Source organism: Mobula hypostoma, chromosome 4, assembly GCF_963921235.1.
Source record: "Mobula hypostoma chromosome 4, sMobHyp1.1, whole genome shotgun sequence".
NCBI lineage: Eukaryota > Metazoa > Chordata > Chondrichthyes > Myliobatiformes > Myliobatidae > Mobula > Mobula hypostoma.
Genome location: NC_086100.1, coordinates 112,930,479 through 112,951,372, shown reverse-complemented (window position 1 = coordinate 112,951,372; position 20,894 = coordinate 112,930,479). Strand labels below are relative to the sequence as shown.

The 20,894-nt window shown below is 42.0% G+C and overlaps 1 protein-coding gene across 2 annotated transcripts in view; it reads right to left on the bottom strand.

Moving 5' to 3' along the window:
• Window positions 1-20,387, bottom strand: part of gucy1b1 (guanylate cyclase 1 soluble subunit beta 1) — a 41,272-nt gene extending 20,885 nt beyond the window's left edge. Inside the window, exons 1-4 of one of the 2 annotated variants that reach the window (XM_063045022.1) lie at window positions 20,325-20,373; window positions 19,727-19,800; window positions 13,189-13,289; window positions 9,887-10,005 (exon numbers count right to left, since the gene is read on the bottom strand). In XM_063045022.1, coding sequence (XP_062901092.1) covers window positions 9,887-10,005; window positions 13,189-13,289; window positions 19,727-19,800; window positions 20,325-20,327 — 297 coding nt within the window. In that variant the 5' untranslated portion in view covers window positions 20,328-20,373. Of the gene's footprint in view, window positions 1-9,886; window positions 10,006-13,188; window positions 13,290-19,726; window positions 19,801-20,324 lie in introns of both variants that reach the window. The other variant, XM_063045023.1, reaches the window with a different exon arrangement.
• Between the last annotated feature and the right edge of the window lie 507 nt (window positions 20,388-20,894).

The window sequence follows — 20,894 nt, the reverse complement described above, 5'->3', positions numbered from 1 at the left end:
ATTTCATTTCTAAAAGTGTTTATCTAACGAATTTAATACTAAACACACAGCGCTTATTTTCCTCGCATGATTATAGTAATAAGTCAATTATCAGGGGAGGACAGGGGAGCTTGAAGTAAGTGTTGAACGAACTCCCAGTAGAAGTGGTAGACGCAGGTTCGATATTATCATTTAAAGAAAAATTGGATAGCTATACGGACAGGAAAGGAATGGAGGATTATAGGCTAAGTGCAGGTCAGTGGGACTAGGTGAGAATAGCATTCGGCACGGACTAGAAGGGCAGAGATGGCCTGATTCCATGCTGTAATTGTTATATGGTCATATAAGTCACTTATAAGTCAATAGCATCATAACATTCTAAGTAACATTTGGATATTAAACACACAGCACATATTTTCCCCGTATGAACATATAAAATCATTGCAACACACCAATATCGCTGAATTAGTGGGAGCCCTGGGCTGAATACTTGTTCCCTGCAACAAGACGGCGCCATCGAGGGGTGATGGGAGACAGCGATACTCGAAGAGGTTCCTTATGTCCAGTCAATTCCACAATTTAGTTTTTGTTGCATTCATTGCAGAGGTATGTTGGAAATGGAAGCAACGTTTTCAATGCTTTCGTGACTATCTCAGGATATTTAGCCTTGACTTTGATCCAGAATGCTGGCAGAGATGTTATGTCAAACATACTTTTCAGCCTGCCGTCATTTGCAAGCTCGAGGAGTTGATCTCCTTCCTGCGCTGACATGGATGACACGTGGGTAATGACCTCGCATGCGTTCAAGCTCAACAGTGGCCGTGACAGGGAATGAGGGAAGGTGCAGCTGACTCATATTGCCAAATCATATCGTTTCCTCGCGGCCCGGTGCCAGTCCGCAGCCCGGTGGTTGGGGACCGCTGCCATACACTTAGACATAAACAAGTGGGAAGGATTACGTCAATGCTTAGACAGGACAGACCAGAGAAATCATCTAGTGAGGCTTTATGGGTGGAACTGAAGAATAAGAAAGGTATGACCACATTAATGGGATTATATTATAGACCACCCAACAGTTCACAGGATTTAGAGGAATAAATTTGTAGAGGGAACGCAAGCTGTTGCAAGAAACTTAAGGCTGTAATAACAGGCTGTCTTAGCTTTCCGCATATTGATTGGGACTCCTATACGGTAAAAGGGCTGGATGGGAACGAGTTTGTGAAATATATTCAGGAAAGCTTCCTTAGTACATAGAAGTCCTAACTAGAGGAATGCAATACTAGATCTCCTATTAGGGAATAAGACAGAGCAGATGACAGAAGTTTGTGTAGGAGAACACTTTGCATCTAATGATCATAACACCGTTAGTTTCATGTAGTTATGGAGAAGGATAGGTCTGGTCCTTGGGTTCAGATTCTAAATTGAAAAAGGCCAATTTTTATGGTATCAGAAAAGATCTGACAGGCTGTTTGCTGGAAAGGTGTACTTGGTATTTCCAAGGACTTCAAGAGTGAAATTTTGACAGTAAAGTTTGCATGTTCCTGTCAGAATAAAAAGCAAGGATAACAGGTTTAGGGAACCTTGGTTTTGAGGATATATTGAGCCCAGGTTAGGAAAAAGAAGGAACCACATAGCACATATAAGCAGGTAGGAACAAATGAGGTACTTGAGGAGTATAAGAGAACAATTAAGAAGGAAATCAGGACAGCTAAAAGAAGGCGTGAGGTTGCTCTAGCAGAAAAGGTAAAGAAGAATCCTAAGGGATTCTACAGATATATTAAAAGCAAAAAAATAACAAGAGGCAAAATTGTTCCTCTGGAATATCAGAGTAGAAACCTATGCATGGATTTGAAAGATTAGGGGAAGATCTTAAATTAATTTTTGGCATCTGTATTTACTTGGGAGACAGACACAGAGTCTATGGATGTCAGGCAATGTAGATCATGAGACATATACAGATTACAGAAGAGGAGGTGTTTACTGTCTTGAGGATAAATTAGGATGGATAAACCCTATGGGCCCAAGAAGGTTTCCCTTCAGACATGGCAGACTAGTCAGGAATTACAGGGGCCCTAGATGAGACATTTAAAACATCCTTAGCTATGGGTGAGATGCTGGAGGATTGCAGGATAGTTAATATTGTTCCATTGTTTAAGAAAGGCTCTAAGAGTAAGTCAGGAAATTATAGGCTAGTGAGCCTGACATCAGTAGTGGGAAAGTTATTGGGAGGCATTCTAAGAGACTGGATTTACAAGTATTTGGATAGACAGGGACTGTTTAGGGATAGTCAGCAGGGCTTTATGCATTGTAGGTTGTGTCCACCAATCTGATAGTTTTTCGAAGAAGTTGCCACGAAAGCTGATGAAGACAAGGCAGTAGATTTTGTCTACATGGACTTTAGCAAAGCCTTTGACATGGCCCCATATGGGAGGCTGGTCAAGAAGGTTCAGATACTTAGCATTCAAGATCGGGTAGTAAATTGGATTAGACATTGGCCTCATGGGAGAAGCCTGACAGTGGTGGTAGATGGTTGTCAGCAGGTCTGTGACAAGTGGTGTGCCACAAGGATTGGTGCTGGGTCCGTTGTTGTCGTTGTCATCTATATCAATGATCTGAACCCATGTGGTAAACTGGATCCACAAATTTGCAGATGACACCAACATTGCCGCTGTAGCAAACAGTAAGGAAGACTATCAGAGCTTGCAGCAGAATCTGGACCAGCTAGAAAAATGGTAGATGGAAAATAATGCCTACAATTGCTGTACTTTTGGAAGACCAACCAGGGTAAGTCTTACATGGTGAGCAGTAGGGTACTGACGAGTGTGGTGGAAAAGAGGGATCTCGGAATACTGATCCAGAATTCCCTGTAAGTGGCAATACAGGTAGATAGGGTCATGAAGAAACTTTTTGGCACATTGGCCTTCATAAATCAATGTACTGAGTACAAGAGTTGGGATGTTATGTTGAAATTGTATAAGACATTGGTGAGCCCTAATTTAGAACACTGTGTGTCGTTTTATCTGCCTACCTACAGGGAAGATGTAAACAAGTTTGAAAGCGTACAGAGAAAACTTACAAGGATGTTGCTGGGACCTGAGGCCCTGAGTTATAGAGAAAGGCTGAGTAGGCTAGGACTTTATTCCTTCGAATGTAGATGATTGAGGGGAGATTTGATAGACGTGTACAAAATTATGAGGGATATAGATAAGATACATGCAAGCTTTTTCCACTGAGTTGGGTGAGACTACAATTAGAGGTCATGAGTTAAGGGTAAAAGGTGAAAAGTTTAAGAGGAACACGAGAGGAACATCTTACTCAGTATGGAATAAGCTGCCAGTGCAAGTGGTAGATGTGGAGTCAATTTCAACACTTAATAGAAATTCTGATAAGTACATGGATGGGAGGGGTATGGTCTGGGTGCAGGTTGATGGGACTAGGCAGATTAATAGTTCGGTATGGACTACATAGGCCAAAGAGCTGTAGCGTTCTATGATTCTTCCTCACCAATTGGCTGGTTAGCTCTTGGAAACAAAGCTACTCTGCTTTAGTTTTAGTTCCTCTATCCATTTCATCCCAGACATGTTGTCCTAGAGAATGCAATTACAATCACAGTCCAAGGGTCATCATGAGCTCAGGTAAGACTGCTATCAGATTCTTCCTGAGTAAGTAACTCAGTAGGCACCATGCTCTCTGGATAGGACCTCATGCTTTTTTGGCATCTACGACGTGGTACATGATCTGGATATTGCAAAGGCACAGGCCTTGCTGCAAAAAGCAGAATGATTAAGAATGAAAGAGAACAGAGAGAAAAAAAGTTAAAAGGCAATTATGAATAGTGGCCACTCTGGGTGTGCTCTCAGACAAGACTTATGGACAAAAGGTCAACAATATATTTCTCAAGCTTGGGGCTTAGAGAAACAATCCCTGACCAGATAAAAAAAGTCGTTTTTTTTAAACACTGCTCGGGGAGAAGAGTCTGCACTGCGCAGGCACGTGATGTAGCGCGCCAAGGTTTAAAAGCAGACCACCATATACAGTGGCCATCGTTGTAGCGGCCAACATCAGAGTGGACTGAGTCAGAGTGGGACGGCTTTGGCTCAACAGGCTTCAGCGAGAACAGGCAGAGGCCAAGGTAGGTTCCGGTAAATTTTTTGTTCAGATTGTTTAGAGTAGAGAGAATGCCAGGCAGGATGTTGGAATGCTCCTCTTGCAGGATATGGGAAGTCAGGGAGCCCTCCGGTGTCCCTGACAATGACACCTGCAAGAAGTGCAGCCAGCTGCAGCTCCTGGCAAACCACATTAGGGAACTGCAGCAGGAGCTGGATGACCTGCGGATCATTCAGGAGAATGAGGAGATTATAGATAGTAGCTACAGGGAGGTAGTTATGCCAAAGGAGCAGAAGAGAGGAAATTGGGTCACTGTCAGGCGAGGGAAGAGGAAAGGGCAGGCAGAGCAGGGTTCCCCTGTGGCCATTCCCCTCAACAAGTATACTGCATTGGATACTGTTGGGGGGGGAATGACTTACCTGGGACAAGCTGCAGTAGCCGGATCTCTGGCACTGAGTCTGGCTCTGCAGTGCAGAAGGGAGAGTGGAAAAAGAGGAGAGCGGTAGTGATAGGGGATTCGATAGTTAGAGGTGTAGATAGGAGGTTCTGTGGTCATGACAGAGAATCCAGGATGGTTTGTTGCCTCCCGGATGCCAGGGTCAAGGATGTCTCTAATTGCTTGCATGACATTCTGAAGTGGGAGGGTGATCAGCCAGATGTTGTGGTGCACATCGGTACCAATGAGATAGCAAGGAAGAGTGAGGAGGTCCTGGAGAGTGAGTATAAAGAGCTTGGTAGGAAGTTGAAAAGCAGGACCTCAAGGGTGGTAATCTCAGGATTGCTACCTGTGCTACGTGCCAGTGAGGGTAAGAATAGGATGGTCTGGAGGATGAACAAGTGGCTGAGGAACTGGTATAAGGGGCAGGGTTTCAGATTTCAGGATCATTGGGACCTCTTCTGGGGCAAGGTGGGACCTGTACAAGAGAGACGGGTTACACTTGAACCACAGGGGGACCAATATCCTTTCAGGGAGGTTTGTTAGTGCTATTGGGGAGGCTTTAAACTAGATTTGCAGAGGGATGGGAACCAGAGTGCCAGAGCTGACAGTGTGGCTGGGGTGAAAATAAATGATGTTAAAAGTTCAAGCAAATCTGCTAATAGAAAGGTTGTGAGTGGTGGTAAAAATCTTCTGAGGGGTATATATTTCAATGCTAGGAGTATTGCGGGGAAGGTGGATGAGTTGAGGGGTGGATTGACACGTGGAATTATGACGTTATAGCAATCAGTGAAACTTGGCTACAGGAGGGGCAGGACTGGCAGCTTAATATTCCAGGGTTCCGATGTTTCAGATGTGATCGAGGCAGGGGAATGAAAGGTGGGGGAGTAGCATTGCTTGTTAGGGAAAATATTACAGCAGTGCTCAGGCAGGACAGATTAGAGGGCTTGTCTACTGAGTCCTTATGGGTGGAGCTGAGAAACAGGAAAGGTATGGCCACATTAGTGGGATTGTATTACAGACCACCCAATTGTCAACGAGAATTGGAAGAGCAAATCTGCAGAGAGATAGCAGGCAACTGCAGGAAACATAAAGTTGTGGTGGTAGGGGATTATAATTTTCCATATATTGGTTGGGACTCCCATACTGTTAGGGATCTAGATGGTTTAGAGTTTGTAAAATGTGTTCAGGAAAGTTTTCTAAATCAATATATAGAGGGACCAACTAGAGGGGATGCAATATTGGGTCTCCTGTTAGGAAACGAGTTAGGACAAGTGACGGAAGTCTGTGTAGGGGAGCACTTTGGTTCCAGTGATCATAACACCATTAGTTTCAACTTGATCATGGACAAGGATAGATCTGGTCCTAGGGTTGAGGTTCTGAACTGGAAGAAGGCCAAATTTGAAGAAATGAGAAAGGATCTAAAAAGCGTGCATTGGGACAGGTTGTTCTCTGGCAAAGATGTGATCAGTAGGTGGGGGGGCCTTCAAAGGAGAAATTTTTGAGAGTGCAGAGTTTGTATGTTCCTGTCAGGATTAAAGGCAAAGTGAATGTGAATAAGGAACCTTGGTTCTCAAGGGATATTGCAACTCTGATAAAGAAGAAGAGGGAGTTGTATGACATGTATAGGAAACAGGGAGTAAATAAGGTGCTTGACGAGTATAAGAAGTGCAAGAAAATACTTAAGAAAGAAATCAGGAGGGCTAAAAGAAGACATGAGGTTGCCTTGGCAGTCAAAGTGAAGGATAATCCAAAGAGCTTTTACAGGTTGTGACGAGAATACACATAAAATTAAGATGTTTGCTGGCCTGGGTTAGCATCAGTGGCATCAGCAGTTGGTCTGCCACCTGTCCTCAGGGGAAGGAGAGATAAGAAACAATGAAGCAGCATCTGGAGATGTGTAATGAAGGGACGGGAGAGAGAGCTGTCTGGAGCGGCTCCCCCCTTTGAACCCTGAACTGTTTGAAGTGATGGACAGGCGATATCCCAGCAGGGGGATAAAAAGGGACAGGTTCACTAAGGCAGGACACACACGACCCCCGAGGTAACAAGACCCTGGAAGTGGTGCGCCTCTCACGAGTCGGTGGGAAGTACCGTACCTTAAACGCACAGGGTGGAAAGGTACAATCAGCGGGAACCCAGTGTGTGTCCACTCTCGCTTGGGTGCCGGGTTCACTGCAGAGGATCGACCGCATCTGGAGGAGGGGTCACAGTCGGTGACCTCAGGTGACATCACAAAGGACTCGCCCGAAAGCTGCCTGTGAGCAATATCGCCGGTCTGTGAGTGGAAGCCATTCTGAATGATCAGTCGTTCCCGTTCTCTCTCTCCCTCCCCCCACGTTGTCCATCGCCATGGCAACGATTACTGCGAACTGAACTAAATTGGACTGAACTTTTGTGTCACTTTGAAATTTGGTCATTTACCCCTTGACAACGATAGAGCTTGATTGATGCTGTTATCTTAATTCTGTGCACGTGTGTTTATCATTGCTAAACTGTTGCATTTATTATCCTTTCGATTACTGTGTTGCTTGTTTCTTTAATAAAACTTTCTTAGTTCTAGTAATCCAGACTCCAACTGAGTGATCCATTTCTGCTGGTTTGGCAACCCAGTTACGGGGTACGTAACAAGGTATATTAAGAGCAAAAAGATTGTAAGGGATAAAATTGGTCCTCTTGAATATCAGAGTGGTCGGCTATGTGCGGAACCAAAGGAAATGGGGGAGATCTTAAATAGGTTCTTTGCGTCTGTACTTACTAAAGGAACTGGCATGAAGTCTATGGAATTAAGGGAATCAAGTAGTGAGATCATGGAAACTGTACAGATTGAAAAGGAGCAGGTGCTTGCTGTCTTGAGGAAAATTAAAGTTGATAAATCCCCAGGACCTGACAGGGTGTTCCCTCGGACCTTGAAGGAGACTAGTGTTGAAATTGCAGGGGGTCTGGCAGAAATATTTAAAATGTCGCTGTCTACGGGTGAAGTGTCGGAGGATTGGAGAGTGGCTCATGTTGTTCCGTTGTTTAAAAAAGGATCGAAAAGTAATCCAGGAAATTATAGGCCGCTAAGTTTAACGTCGGTAGTAGGTAAGTTATTGGAGGGAGTACTAAGAGACAGAATCTACAAGCATTTGGATAGACTGGGACTTATGGCTTTGTGCATGGTAGGTCATGTTTGACCAATCTACTGGAGTTTTTCGAGGAGATTACCAGGAAAGTGGATGAAGCGAAGGCAGTGGATATTGTCTACATGGACTTCAGTAAGGCCTTTGACAAGGTCCCGCATGGGAGGTTAGTTAGGAAAATTCAGTCATTAGGTATACATGGAGAGGTGGTAAACTGGATTAGACATTGGCTCAATGGAAGAAGCCAAAGAGTGGTAGTAGAGTGGAGGCCTGTGACTAGTGGTGTGCCACAGTGATCAGTGCTGGGTCCATTGTTATTTGTCATCTATATCAATGATCTGGATGATGATGTGGTAAATTGGATCAGCAAATTTGCTGATGATACAAAGATTGGAGGTGTAGTAGACAGTGAGGAAGGTTTTCAGAGCCTGCAGAGGGACTTGGACCAGCTGGGAAAATGGGCTGAAAAATGGCAGATGGAGTTTAATACTGACAAGTGTGAGGTATTACACGTTGCAAGGACAAACCAAGGTAGAACATACAGGGTTAATGGTAAGGCACTGAGGAGTGCAGTGGAACAGAGGGATCTGGGAATACAGATACAAAATTCCCTAAAAGTGGCGTCACAGGTAGATAGGGTCGTAAAGAGACCTTTTGGTACATTGGCCTTTATTAATCAAAGTATTGAGTATAAGAGCTGGAATGTTATGATGAGGTTGTATAAGGCATTGGTGAGGCCGAATCTGGAGTATTGTGTTCAGTTTTGGTCACCAAATTACAGGAAGGATATAAATAAGGTTGAAAGAGTGCAGAGAAGGTTTACAAGGATGTTGCCAGGACTTGAGAAACTCAGTTACAGAGAAAGGTTGAATAGGTTAGGACTTCAGTCCCTGGAGCGTAGAAGAATGAGGGGAGATTTGATAGAGGTATATAAAATTATGATGGGTATAGATCAAGTGAATGCAAGCAGGCTTTTTCCACTGAGGCAAGGGGAGAAAAAAACCAGAGTTGGGTTAAGGGTGAGGGGGGAAAAGTTTAAAGGGAACATTAGCGGGGGCTTCTTCACACAGAGAGTGGTGGTAGTATGGAATGAGCTGCCAGACGAGCTGGTAAATGCGGGTTCTTTTTTAACATTTAAGAATAAATTGGACAGATACATGGATGGGAGGGGTATAGAGGGATATGGTCCGTGTGCAGGCCAGTGGGACTAGGCAGAAAATAGTTCGGCACAGCCAAAAAGGGCCAAAAGGCCTGTTTCTGTGCTGTAGTTTTTCTATGGTTTCTAATGTGAAATACTGTACTGCCATATTTGTACCTTGACAAGTTAGCCAACACTATTGCAAACAAACTTCATAGCTTCTACTAATGCATTAGGGAGGATGATATTTTTGTATAATGTAAATATTGTGTTTTCAGACTCACTTGGAACATTCACCAGCCATGCACAGCTAGGGGCAGGAATGAGGAGAGATACAGACATAACGATCAAAGTAGAACAGGACACATATTCGAAAGGGAATCATTTATAGCACTACGAGGGTAAATGTTATGACTGCGAACAAAGTCACCAGAGAGACACTGGACCTGGTGGACATAGAAGTCTTTGTTCAGCAAAACAAGTAGCAGACATCAGACTGGCGACACTATCGAAAGAAGAGGCCTCCTGACCAAATATTGCATCACATTTTATACGTTAAAGAACAAAGGTAACAACAGCATGATTTCTTTGATTACAATGCATTCATAATGCTTCCTTTGCATTGCATATAATTTCAAACACCTCCAAATCTTCACACCAACACACACAAGAATGGTGTCTCTGTCTCTGGAGTTATGTATGCAGACATCTCAGGTGACTGGGTTTGCAATCACCCCAATCTGCGCTCCAGAAAGACCATTGTTCTGAGCTGCATTTTAAATTCAATCTACAATCCACATTCAGATCTGAAGACTGGCTGCTGTTGAAATTTATATTTGCTATATAATTTACTCTAGGATACACCGTAACAGGAGAGTGGCACTGAAGAATAAACTTAACATTGGTAGACTTAAATAGGCAGTGCATGTTTTTTTGTAAAATGTGCAATGGCATGAGAAAAGAGCAAACAAGTAGCATTAAGATCTCGAAAAGACATGATGCTGTATGACAAATTTTAACATTTCAATTCAAGCAATTGCACTATAGCAAGTATTTTAAAATACCTCATGTTTAAACTGAAACATGTTGTAGTTTTGCATTTACCTGCAAAAACTCTCGAACATTGGAGCCTAGAACTCGAAGGATTGTATCGTAGCCAGATTCTTGGCAGAATTCAAAAAACATCTTCCCAAACATCTGCAGAATTTCACCAGCATTGATTTCTGGAAAGAAATTATCTCATAACTCACTGTTAGGTCTCATTCCAAAAATCTCAAATAAGATTGATCATCTGTGTTATTAGTTGGCTGTGTTTATAGAAGCTTAATAACTCATCATGCAAAAATATTCATAATATCTTCTGGCAAAATGGAAATGACTAAACCGAAGTTAAATATTTGATGAAACATGGAACAGAAGAGAAATCCAATAATGTCCAGTTTGTGCTACAGACTAAACAGAATTTACATCCTAGAAAGTCAAAGAAAATATATAAACCTTTCCAGATTTCCATAAATCACACTTATGAACATACCATTCTCAACAACTGCCTTCCTAACTCAAACGCATTCTGGTTGAAAAGTCAATGATACTGGAGTCTTAATCATTCATCAGAACAGTATCACAGAAATTTACAGAAAATGAAGGCATTCGGCTCACCTGCCAAAAACTTAAAAGTAATCCCACTTCACAATATAAACCTTTAAGAAAGAGTAATGCACACAAAATGCTGGAGAAACTAAGCAGGCCAGGCAACTGAGTTCCTCCAGCATTTTGTGTGTTTTACTTTGATTTCCAGCATCTGCAGATTCTCTCTTGTTTGTGCCTTAAGAAAGACTTCTCACCCATCATAGAAAGCTTCAGACTTGGAGACAAACTCCCAATCTAAAGCATACACCAATCCACCACCTTTACTTATTTGCACTGAGTCAATTCATACCAATTGTACCATTCTCATTTTGACAGATTAATTTATATGGTCAAGGGAATTTTCCAGATTCTCCAAATTCTACGGCCTGACAACAAATAAGTCCAAACAGTTACGGTTTTATAATTTCTCACTTTGCATCCTCCAGCTTGGAACCTTTGACCTGTTAGGGAGAATATTCAGTCTTTGCTAATAATCAGGCCCACCAGCTTTGGCTGTTGCACTGCCTTTCACATCCATTATCCAGGTAATGGAAGTCATTTAGTTGGCCAATGCCTCTCGTGGACTCTTGTTTGCTTACTCTTACCACATACTCATTTGTTCATTATGTGCCACATCATATGACATGGGTGATCATGGCCTTTCCATGACCACAATTGTTTGTGGCAATTTTTTCTACAGAAGTCGTTTGCCATCGCCTTCTTCTGGGCAGTGCCTTTACAAGATGGGTGACCCCAACCATTATCAATACTCTTCAGAGACTGTCTGCCTGGTGTCAGTGGTCACATAACCAGGACTTGTGATATGTGCCCGCTGATCATACGACCATCCAACTTCTGGGGGGTGGGGACGTGCTAAGCAAGTGCTACACCCTGCCCAAGGGTGATCTGCAGGGTAACAGAAGGAAGAAGTGCCTTGCACCTCCATTGGTAGAGACCTATCTCCACCCCACCATCCTATGTATTATACCACATTAGTAGAGTGAAATAAAATAAAGGTTACATATTGGTAACTGTCCACAATTTCTAATAGAATTTCTCTCAAAGTTCAACGTAAATTTATTATCAAAGTATATATATGTCACTATATACAACCCTGAGATGATTCATCTTCATGCAGCCATACACAGTAAATCCTAGAAAAACAACAGAATCTATGAAAAACAGCACCCAACGGGGCCAACAAAACAACCAATGTGCAAAGGACAACGAACTGTGCAAATATGAAAGAGAAAATGCAATAATAATAAATAAATAAGCAATAAATATCGAGAACATGAGATGAAGAGTCCTTGAAAGTGAGTCCATAGGCTGTGGAGCAGTTCAGTGATGGGGCAAGTGAAGTTGAGTGAAGGTATCCCTTCTGGTTCAAGATCCTGATGGTTGAGGGGTAATGACTGTTCCTGAACCTGGTGGTGTGGTCCTGAGGCTCTTGTACCACCCTCCAGATGGCAGCAGCGAGAAGGGAGCATGTCCTGAATGGTGGGGATCCCTGATGATGGATGCTGCTCAGTGCCTTAACTGTAAACTTCCACCCTTATTTCAATATAATCCAAGAGGTGCTTACATTATCTATAAAGCTTTGCAAAATCCCCCCTTCATACAATATTAGAAAGATCAATAAACCAGAGGATTGGGACGCGAGCAGCAAAGGGATGCAAGAGGAATCTCCTGAAGGACGATGACACAGCTCCAGATGGAAAGTGTCAACTCCGAAAGGCAAGGGCGGTATCAGAGGTCAAGACTGAACTTGTGTCACTGGAGTTATAAGAAATAGCTCCACCAGTTGCACCACGTTGCCATCGATACTGAAGTGTACTTAACTCTTCACAGATGTTAACAATTTCAACTTTGCTGATGATACAAAGAGACTATAAGTGGGAAAATTAAAATGTTGCAAAGAGTATGCAAAAACTGGGTATAGAATGGGGATATAGGATATCATTCCTTTTTATGGTAAAAATGAAAAAAATAGAATTGTCTTGAATTAAACAGTGTACCATATTATTGGCCCCCAATTTTATGCAATTGAGACCTGATTTTTAATTCAAGTGGAATACCTTTGCAACGATATCTAGGTTGCATTGTGTCACTCTGGAAATAGAACCAAGTACTTCATCTCATGAAACATATTTGAAAGCTTTTCTGTTTTAGACAACCTGTGTTAACATCAGACTCAATCACTGGAACATTACCAAGGCAGGACTGGATTTGGCAATCATACTTCCATAACATTCCTTGTTTTCTAGCAACACTAATAGAAAGTGTCACTCAAACTGCTCACGGTGAAGGACTTGGAAGTTATCCAAAATGGGTGCAATCCTGAAGATCCTTCTGACATGTTCTTTTTGGGTGGGAGTGCCATAACAGGCTCCACAGTTGCAATAGATGTAGTCATGGGAAGAGGCATTTAATGGGGACACATGCTATCTTAGCCTTTCTAAAGAGCTATGTTCTGCAAGGTTACAATCAGAGAGATGTGACAATCTGTGTGTTTTCCTCCAGCCACACACTCATGCCTAGAATACTGGGGCAATATCACTATCACACTCAAAATCTCTACACTCACATGTGCAGAGGAAAAAGCTGATCTTCAAGAATCAAAGCAACTGAGTGAACTGAAACTACTTGTCAACAAAATCAAAACAATTAGGCTGTGGATCTCATGATAAAGACATAATAGTTTACTTTGTGGAAAACAAGTGATCGATCTATTTGGTTCTATTACCAAAAGTCATTGAAGTAAAAAAAATACTTACTTAGGACTTTGCTTGCTGCACTGATTAAATCATATGTTTTAGAATCGTCATAAATAATCCGTACCAAAAATTGTCCTTCTACATCCACCTGTGCTTCTTTTCTACAACAAGAAAACAATGAGAAAATATGATACACGATTAACAATGAGTTTCTGCAGAAGTTCACACAGTCTTCTTCCATTGCTGTTTATGCTTTTATTTTCAGGACTTCCATGAATCGCTTGACAAGAACTCCTGTGGAAATCCATAGATAACGAATCATTGTTACCATGCACTTTGAAGTAACGATGAGAAAGTTTCGAGAATATAGAAATCAGTGGCAAAATATCACTACTTGTAATCATTCGAAAGGGAAGGATGTGCACAAATAAACACAAAAGATTCTGCAGATGCTAGAAATTTTGAGCAACACACAGAAAATGCTGGAGGAACTCAGTAAGTCAGGCAGAATCTATGGAGGGGAATAAACAGTTTTCATTTTGGACCGAAACATTTATCAGGCCTGAGGAATGGTCTAGGCCCAAAACACTAACTGTTTATTCCTCTCCATACATGATGTCTCACTTGTAGAGTTCCTCCAGCATTCTGTGAATGTGCACAGGTTTTGACACTTTCCTACTGGTCTGGTTAACGTAAGTTGTTGAAAGCAAACGGGAATTAAACTGGCACGGATTTTCAAAGACTGGTGTAAGTTACTTCATGGTTAATTGGGTCCAATAATGAGAATTCCCAGGGAGGTATTGTTTTGACTTAATGATCTAATTAATCAGAAATAAACTAGGATGGGTTCATTCCAATATGGCTCTCTGTTCTTACCACATATGTGGTTGACTTCATGGCTGCTTAAAAGATGGGCAGCTTTTCAAAATCATTTCCTCTGCATTTTATTTATTTAGTGATACAACACAGAATAGGCCCTTCTGGCCCTTCGAGCCAAGATGTCCCGCAACACTAACAACCCCTTATTTAACCCTAACCTAATCAAAGGACAATCTACAATGACCAATTAACCTACTAACCGGTACATCTTTGGACTGTGAAAGGAAACCAGAGCACCCGGAGAAAACCCACATATTGGACAGGGAGGATGTACAGACTCCTTACGGAGGGTGCAGGGACTGAACTCTAGACTCCAACGCCGGAGCTGAAATACAGTTGTGTGAGCCACTACCTTACATGGCGAGCATTTTTTTCATTCTATAGTTAATAGGTGGAACCTGAAAAAGAGGAAGATGGCTACACAGTTAATTCATAACGGTTTCAGAGAATAAAATGGAAGATCCACTGTGGAAATAAATATCAAACAGCAAAAAAAAATGTAGAAGCAGGAAACAAAATAAAATCATAAAATGCAGGAACTATTCAGATTCTGATTCTGAACTATACTGATTCTGATTCTTATGGTTTAATCAAATATTTTAAAGAAAACTGATTGCTTTTGCCTATCTGATGTTACCCAATGTTATTACTGTTGTGACTACGAATGAGGTCACTGGAAGACAATGAAGCTGGTGTTATAGTTCTTTATTCAGCACAAAAGCAGGAATCATACTGGAGAGACTCCTAGAAGAGGCTCATAAACACAAAGTGCATCGCTTTTTATACCCTTAAGTTCAATGGTAACACAATAGAGCTTCAATAGCTACAATGAAATTGTTTACTTCAATACTTTGGGTTGACAATGCTTCCTTTTAGTTACATATAGCTTTCAAACACATGGATATTCACACCAACACTCCAGATACCATAGGTTGAATGTTAATTACCACTGTCTCTGAGCTGCATTCATGCACATGCAGACATCTCAGGTCAATAGGGTTTTTCCTGGTTTGCAATCTGACCCCAGTTGCAAGTCCAAGAAGACCATTGTTCTGAGCTGCATTTTACATCCAATCTACAATCCATGTTCAAATCTAAATACTGGTTGCTGTTGAAATTAATATTTGCTATATTCCATGACTCCAGAATATGTCCTAATAACAACATGAAATCCTTGTAGATCATGTCAAAGACCCAAGTATACTCAAATACTTGTCACTTCAGTTACTTAACTTTATGTTCACAAGATATTCTTCAGAATCCCAAAGTTTTCAAAAGATATCAGAGAAAAAATAACATTCTCTTTATTTTTAGAAATGAAGTAAACCAAAGTGGAGAGTAACAAACATAAATCTCTTTAAGGAAGTGGAAGTAACTTATTAAACCAAGGAATTATAAAATTAATTGTTTCAGCCTGTTCTTGCCTCACTGAATTGACACTTGTCCTCGCTTCCCAGTCCATTCCCTTCTCACATACATCCATATTATCTTGGATAACTTCCACCTCTTTAGCAATTTCATGGTCCCAGCTTCATTAATGGACATATAATTCCTCAACTCCCTCCACTTCACACCAGGATGGTTTAAGGACCTTTGCTTCTACTTTGAACAAAGGCCCGACCAGTTCCCCCTCCTGTACTCTTCATACGTAACAACTTCTCCTCAACTCATCTCCACAATCAAAGATTTAATAATGGGCACTCACGTGTATCCAAGATCTGCCCAACTCTGTGGGTCACATGGAACAATTCTTGTGTCAATCCTACTCAAGCTACCTCCTACAACTCATACAGTCCACCTCTGATTCTTCACCAGACAATCCTGCTATAAAGTCATCCATATGTAACATTAAAACAGTTTATCTCTCTTCCAGATGCTACCAAGATTGCTGGGCATTTCTAGTGTAACGCCCCTGGGAAAGGTTTCACTACTAATGTAATGGTTTCTCTGTAGATGCAGTGTTTGGGTTATGACTAGAGATAATGGGGGCTTTGGAATATGTGGCGTCCAATGAGGGGAGTGGTTTTCTTTCTTATGTGCCTGACAGCGAGGGATTGCCGGGCTTTTGTTCGGCAGAACACAGAGATAGAAGATGCCAGAACGGAGAGGTCATAGACTGCAGGACTGAGTGGACGTGGAATGGAGCCTGGAGTCAATGACACCCGGAGGAAATCGATGGAGAACGAAAGGACGGGAAAGGCATGAGCTCCATGTGCATTAGACTGTTCCATTAAAATGGGCCTTTTTCTTTTTGTTCTCTACTAACCTTCTAGTCAAATTAAGAATTATAAAGCTAAATCGTTTAATTGCATATGGTGTACTGTTTGTTATTTCGTGTTACTGCTTTGTAACAGGGGAAAACTTCAGACAACATCCAAACAAACGAGATTTCACAAGTTTGGCGGGCCAGAGAGTGTCTTCCCCCACACTATCGCAGCTCACCGAACCGGAGGGTTACATTAGTAATACTCTTTTTGTTTCAGGTTTTCACAATCACTGTGTAACAAGTTCAAAATACTGTCCATTAACCAAACCCTTAAAACTTCAAACCAAATAATAAGACCATAAAAACATAAGACACAGGAGCAGAATTAGGCCATTCAGCCCATTGAGTCTACTTCGCCATTCAATCATGGCTGATTCTCCCCCCACCTCAGTCCCACTCCCCATCCTTCTCCCCATAACCTTCGATGTCATATGCAATCAAGAACCTATCAAGCTCCTCCTTAAACACACCCGAGGACCAGGCCTGCATAGCTGCCTGTGGTAACAAATTCCACAAATTTACCACCCTCTGGCCAAAGAAATTTCTCCACATCTCTGTTTTAAATGGATGCCTCTCTATCCTGAGGCTGTGCCCTCTTGTCCTAGACTCCCCTACCATGGGAAACATCTTTTCCACATTAACTCTGTCTAGGCCTTCAACATTCAAAAGGTTTCAATGAGATCCCTCTTCATCCTTCTAAATTCCAGCGAGTACAGACCCAGAGCCATCAAATGTTCCTCATATGATAACCCTTTCATTCCTGGAATCATCCTTGTAAACCTCCTCTCAACCCTCTCCAAAGCCAGCACCTCTTTTCTTAGATAAGGAGCCCATGACTGTTCACAATACTCAAGGTGAGGCCTCACCAGTGCCTTATAAAGCCACAGCATCACATTCCTGCTCTTATATTCCAGACCACTTGAAATGAACGCTAACATTGTATTTGCCTTCCTCACTACCGACTCAACCTGCAAGTTAACCTTTAGGGTGTTCTGCACAAGGAGTCCCAAGTCACTTTGCATCTCAGATTTTTGGATTTTCCCCCATTCAGATAAGACTCTGCATATTTATTTCTTCTACCAAAGTGCATGACCATGCATTTTCCAACATTGTATTTCATTTGCCACTTTCTTGCTCATTCTCCTAATCTAAGTCCTTCTGCGGCCTTCCTATTTCCTCAATACTACCTGCTCCTCCACCAATCTTATCATCTGCAAACTTGCCAACAAAGCCATCTATTCCATCATCGAAATCATTGATATATAGCAGAAAAAAAGTGGTCCCAACACCGCTCCCTGACGAACACCACTAGTCACTGGCAGCCAACCAGAAAAGGATCTTTTTATTCCCACTTGCTGTCTCCTACCAATCAGCCAATGCTCTAACCATGCTAGTAACTTTCCTGTAATACCATGGACTCTTAACTTGGTAAGCAGCCTCATGTGTGGCATCTTGGCAAAGGCCTTCTGAAAATCCAGATATATAACATCCACTGCATCCCCTTTATCTATCCTACTTGTAATCTCCTCAAAGAATTCCAACAGGTTTGTCAGGCAAGATTTTCCCTTAAGGAAACCATGCTAACTTTGTCCTACTTTGTCCTGTGTAACCAAGTACTCCATAACCTTATCCTTAACAATTGACTCCAACACCTTCCCAACCAATGAAGTCAGGCTAACTGGTCTATAATTTCCTTTCTGCTGCCTTCCTCCTTTCTTAAAGAGTGGAGTGACATTTGCAATTTTCCAGTCCTTTGGTACCATGCCAGAGTCCAATGATTTTTGAAAGATCATTACTAATGCCTTCACAATCTCTACCGCTAACTCTTTCAGAACCCTAGGGTGCAGTTCATCTGGTCTGGGCGTACCTGGAGGTACATAAGATAGGCCAAAGCCAACATGGTTTCCTGAAAGGAAGATCCTGCCTGACAAACCTACTGCAATTACAAGCAGGGTAGACAAAGGAGATGCAGTAGACATGGTGTACTTCGATTTTAAGAAAGCCCTTGACAAGGTGCTGCACATGAGGCTGCTTAGCAAGGTAAGAACCCATGGAATTACAGGGAAGTTACTAGCGTGGGCGGAGCATTGGCTGGTCAGCAGAAACAGAGAGTGGGAATAAAGGGATCCTGTTCTGGCTGGCTGCCGGTTACCAGTAGAGTTCCATAGGGGTCGGTGTTGGGACTGTTACTTTTTACAATGTATGTCAATGATTTGGACTATGGTATTAAGGGATTTGTGGCTAAATTCGCCGATGATACAAAGATAGGTGGAGGAGCAGGTAGTGCTGAGGAAATAGGGAGCCTGCAAAGAGACTTAGGTAGTTTAGGGGAATAGGCATTAAAGAAGTGGCAAATGAAATAAAATGTTGGACTCCCAGAAAAAAGCAGTCTCCCAGTCCTCTGGCGGACAGAGCAAGCAGGATCTCCCAGTGGCCACACATTTTAATTCCACATCCCATTCCCATTCTTACATGTCTATCCACGGCCTCCTCTACTGTAAAGATAAAGCCACTCTCAGGTTGGAGGAACAACACCTTATATTCCGTCTGGGTAGCCTCCAACCTGATGGCATGAACATCCACTTCTCTAACTTCCGCTAAGGCCCTACCTCCCCCTCGTACCCCATCTGTTACTCATTTTTATGCACACATTCTTCCTCTCACTCTCCTTTTTCTCCCTCTGTCCCTCTGAATATACCTCTTGCCCATCCTCTGGGTCCCCTCCCCCCTTGTCTTTCTTCCTGGACCTCCTGTCCCATGAGCCTCTCGTATCCCATTTTGCCTATCACCTGTCCAGCTCTTGGCTCTATCCCTCCCCCTCCTGTCTTCTCCTATCATTTTGGACCTCCCCCTCCCCCTCCCCCTCCTACTTTCAAATCCCTTACTCACTCTTCCTTCAGTTAGTCCTGAGAAGGGTCTCGGCCTGAAACGTCGACTGCACCTCTTCCTACAGATGCTGCCTGGCCTGCTGCGTTCACCAGCAACTTTGATGTGTGTTGCTTATCACTGTTCTGGCATGATTTAATCCTTATATCTTCTACAACACATTTTTAAAGCGAGTTTTAGGAATAAATATTGCAAACTCGCCGGCAGAAAATGGCTAGTTATTTTACGTCAATTAAAAATCTACTGTAGCTGTTAACACAAGGTTTTTGATGACCAAATACAAACAGAACTGAGGGCAGTTTCATGTATTTCTCTCAGTGCCACTACAGAATAAAATGTCCTACCCTGCAAAACGAAAGTGCGTTTAAGTGGACACTGACTGATTTTCAGGTCTGCGCTGGAGTTTCCACAGCTGCCGAGGACGGATGCTTAACGATTACTGTTATTTATTTTGAGACTCCAGGTCAAATAAATTTCGAAGCCGTAAAACTCATTTAACGTAATGTGAAGCTGAGGTAATAATGATGAAATGTCTGCAATTTTAAGATATTTGCATGTTACACTTACTTGATATTTTCCCACACCAAAGGACCATAATTGCGCTGTATTAATAATTCCAATGCGTGATTTACGAAACCATACTATAAATAAGAAAAAAAATGCAAATGTGATTTTGTTTTTATGAACTGACGTAACTACTGTATGTTAAAGCATATTTGTAAAGTATAGCAGAACAGTGCGTGTGTGTCAATAGTTGCCGAGGAAGCCATGAAGAACTGCCTTCTCCTCCACGGTGAGTGGTGGAGCAGCCAATACAGCACCACGCATATTTACAAACACCGATGCAAATCGTTTATTCTCCATCATCATCGCTCTGAGGAATTTACCAAACAGTACACAGCACGATTCCTTTCCCAGCTAACAAACGCTGCATGGCAGGATTCTTTTCCCAACTAACGGGCATTGCGGTAATGAGAAGGGGGCGGAGTGGGGGGGAAATAACCGAATTTCACCGTAAAATATATATTCCGAAGAAAGATCACAATCTCGTATACACATCATGTTTCTTCCATTGCGATGGCAGAGTAATTAGAACCTTGAAATTAAATTAAATTAATTCACCATATCTAAATTATTATTGTTCACGAGTAACGCGATTATTTACCATATCGACGCTCTCAGCCGTCTCCTTCTTTCTGGATGACTTTATTGAGGCCGATAGATCCGTCAGGCAGCGCCAGCCAATGCTGTGCGTCGCACTCTGATTGACAGGGAGTCCCGTCAATAGAAACAGAGAGTTTGCACAGTAAGTATAAAACGCCATTCGTTGGGGAAGTAGAGCGTTCTTCGGTTAGTAAAATAGCGACGTAGAGAGGCAAATTGCGTAGTAATAAATTAAAGCTATATAGTGCAAAATATTGAAGTAAATTTTACAGAGCATCGTAAACAAAATAAGTAACCTTTATGACAGTCGTTCTTTCGATTGATGAACCCCATATTAGCTAAGTATTTGGGATATAACAAAATATACTGTTTACTTAGTATTTGTGAAGAATCACGAGATAAAAATTAATTTTATTATTTAATATTGGCTGCATTAAATATATTAAAAATTCTGTCCCATGGATAATTAAGTGTTATTCAGATTTAGCTCCCATGAACAAGTGCACTATTCAAAGTAGTTTATATTTTTTTGGGAGCACCTAACTGTCAATTTACATAAAACTACTCCATT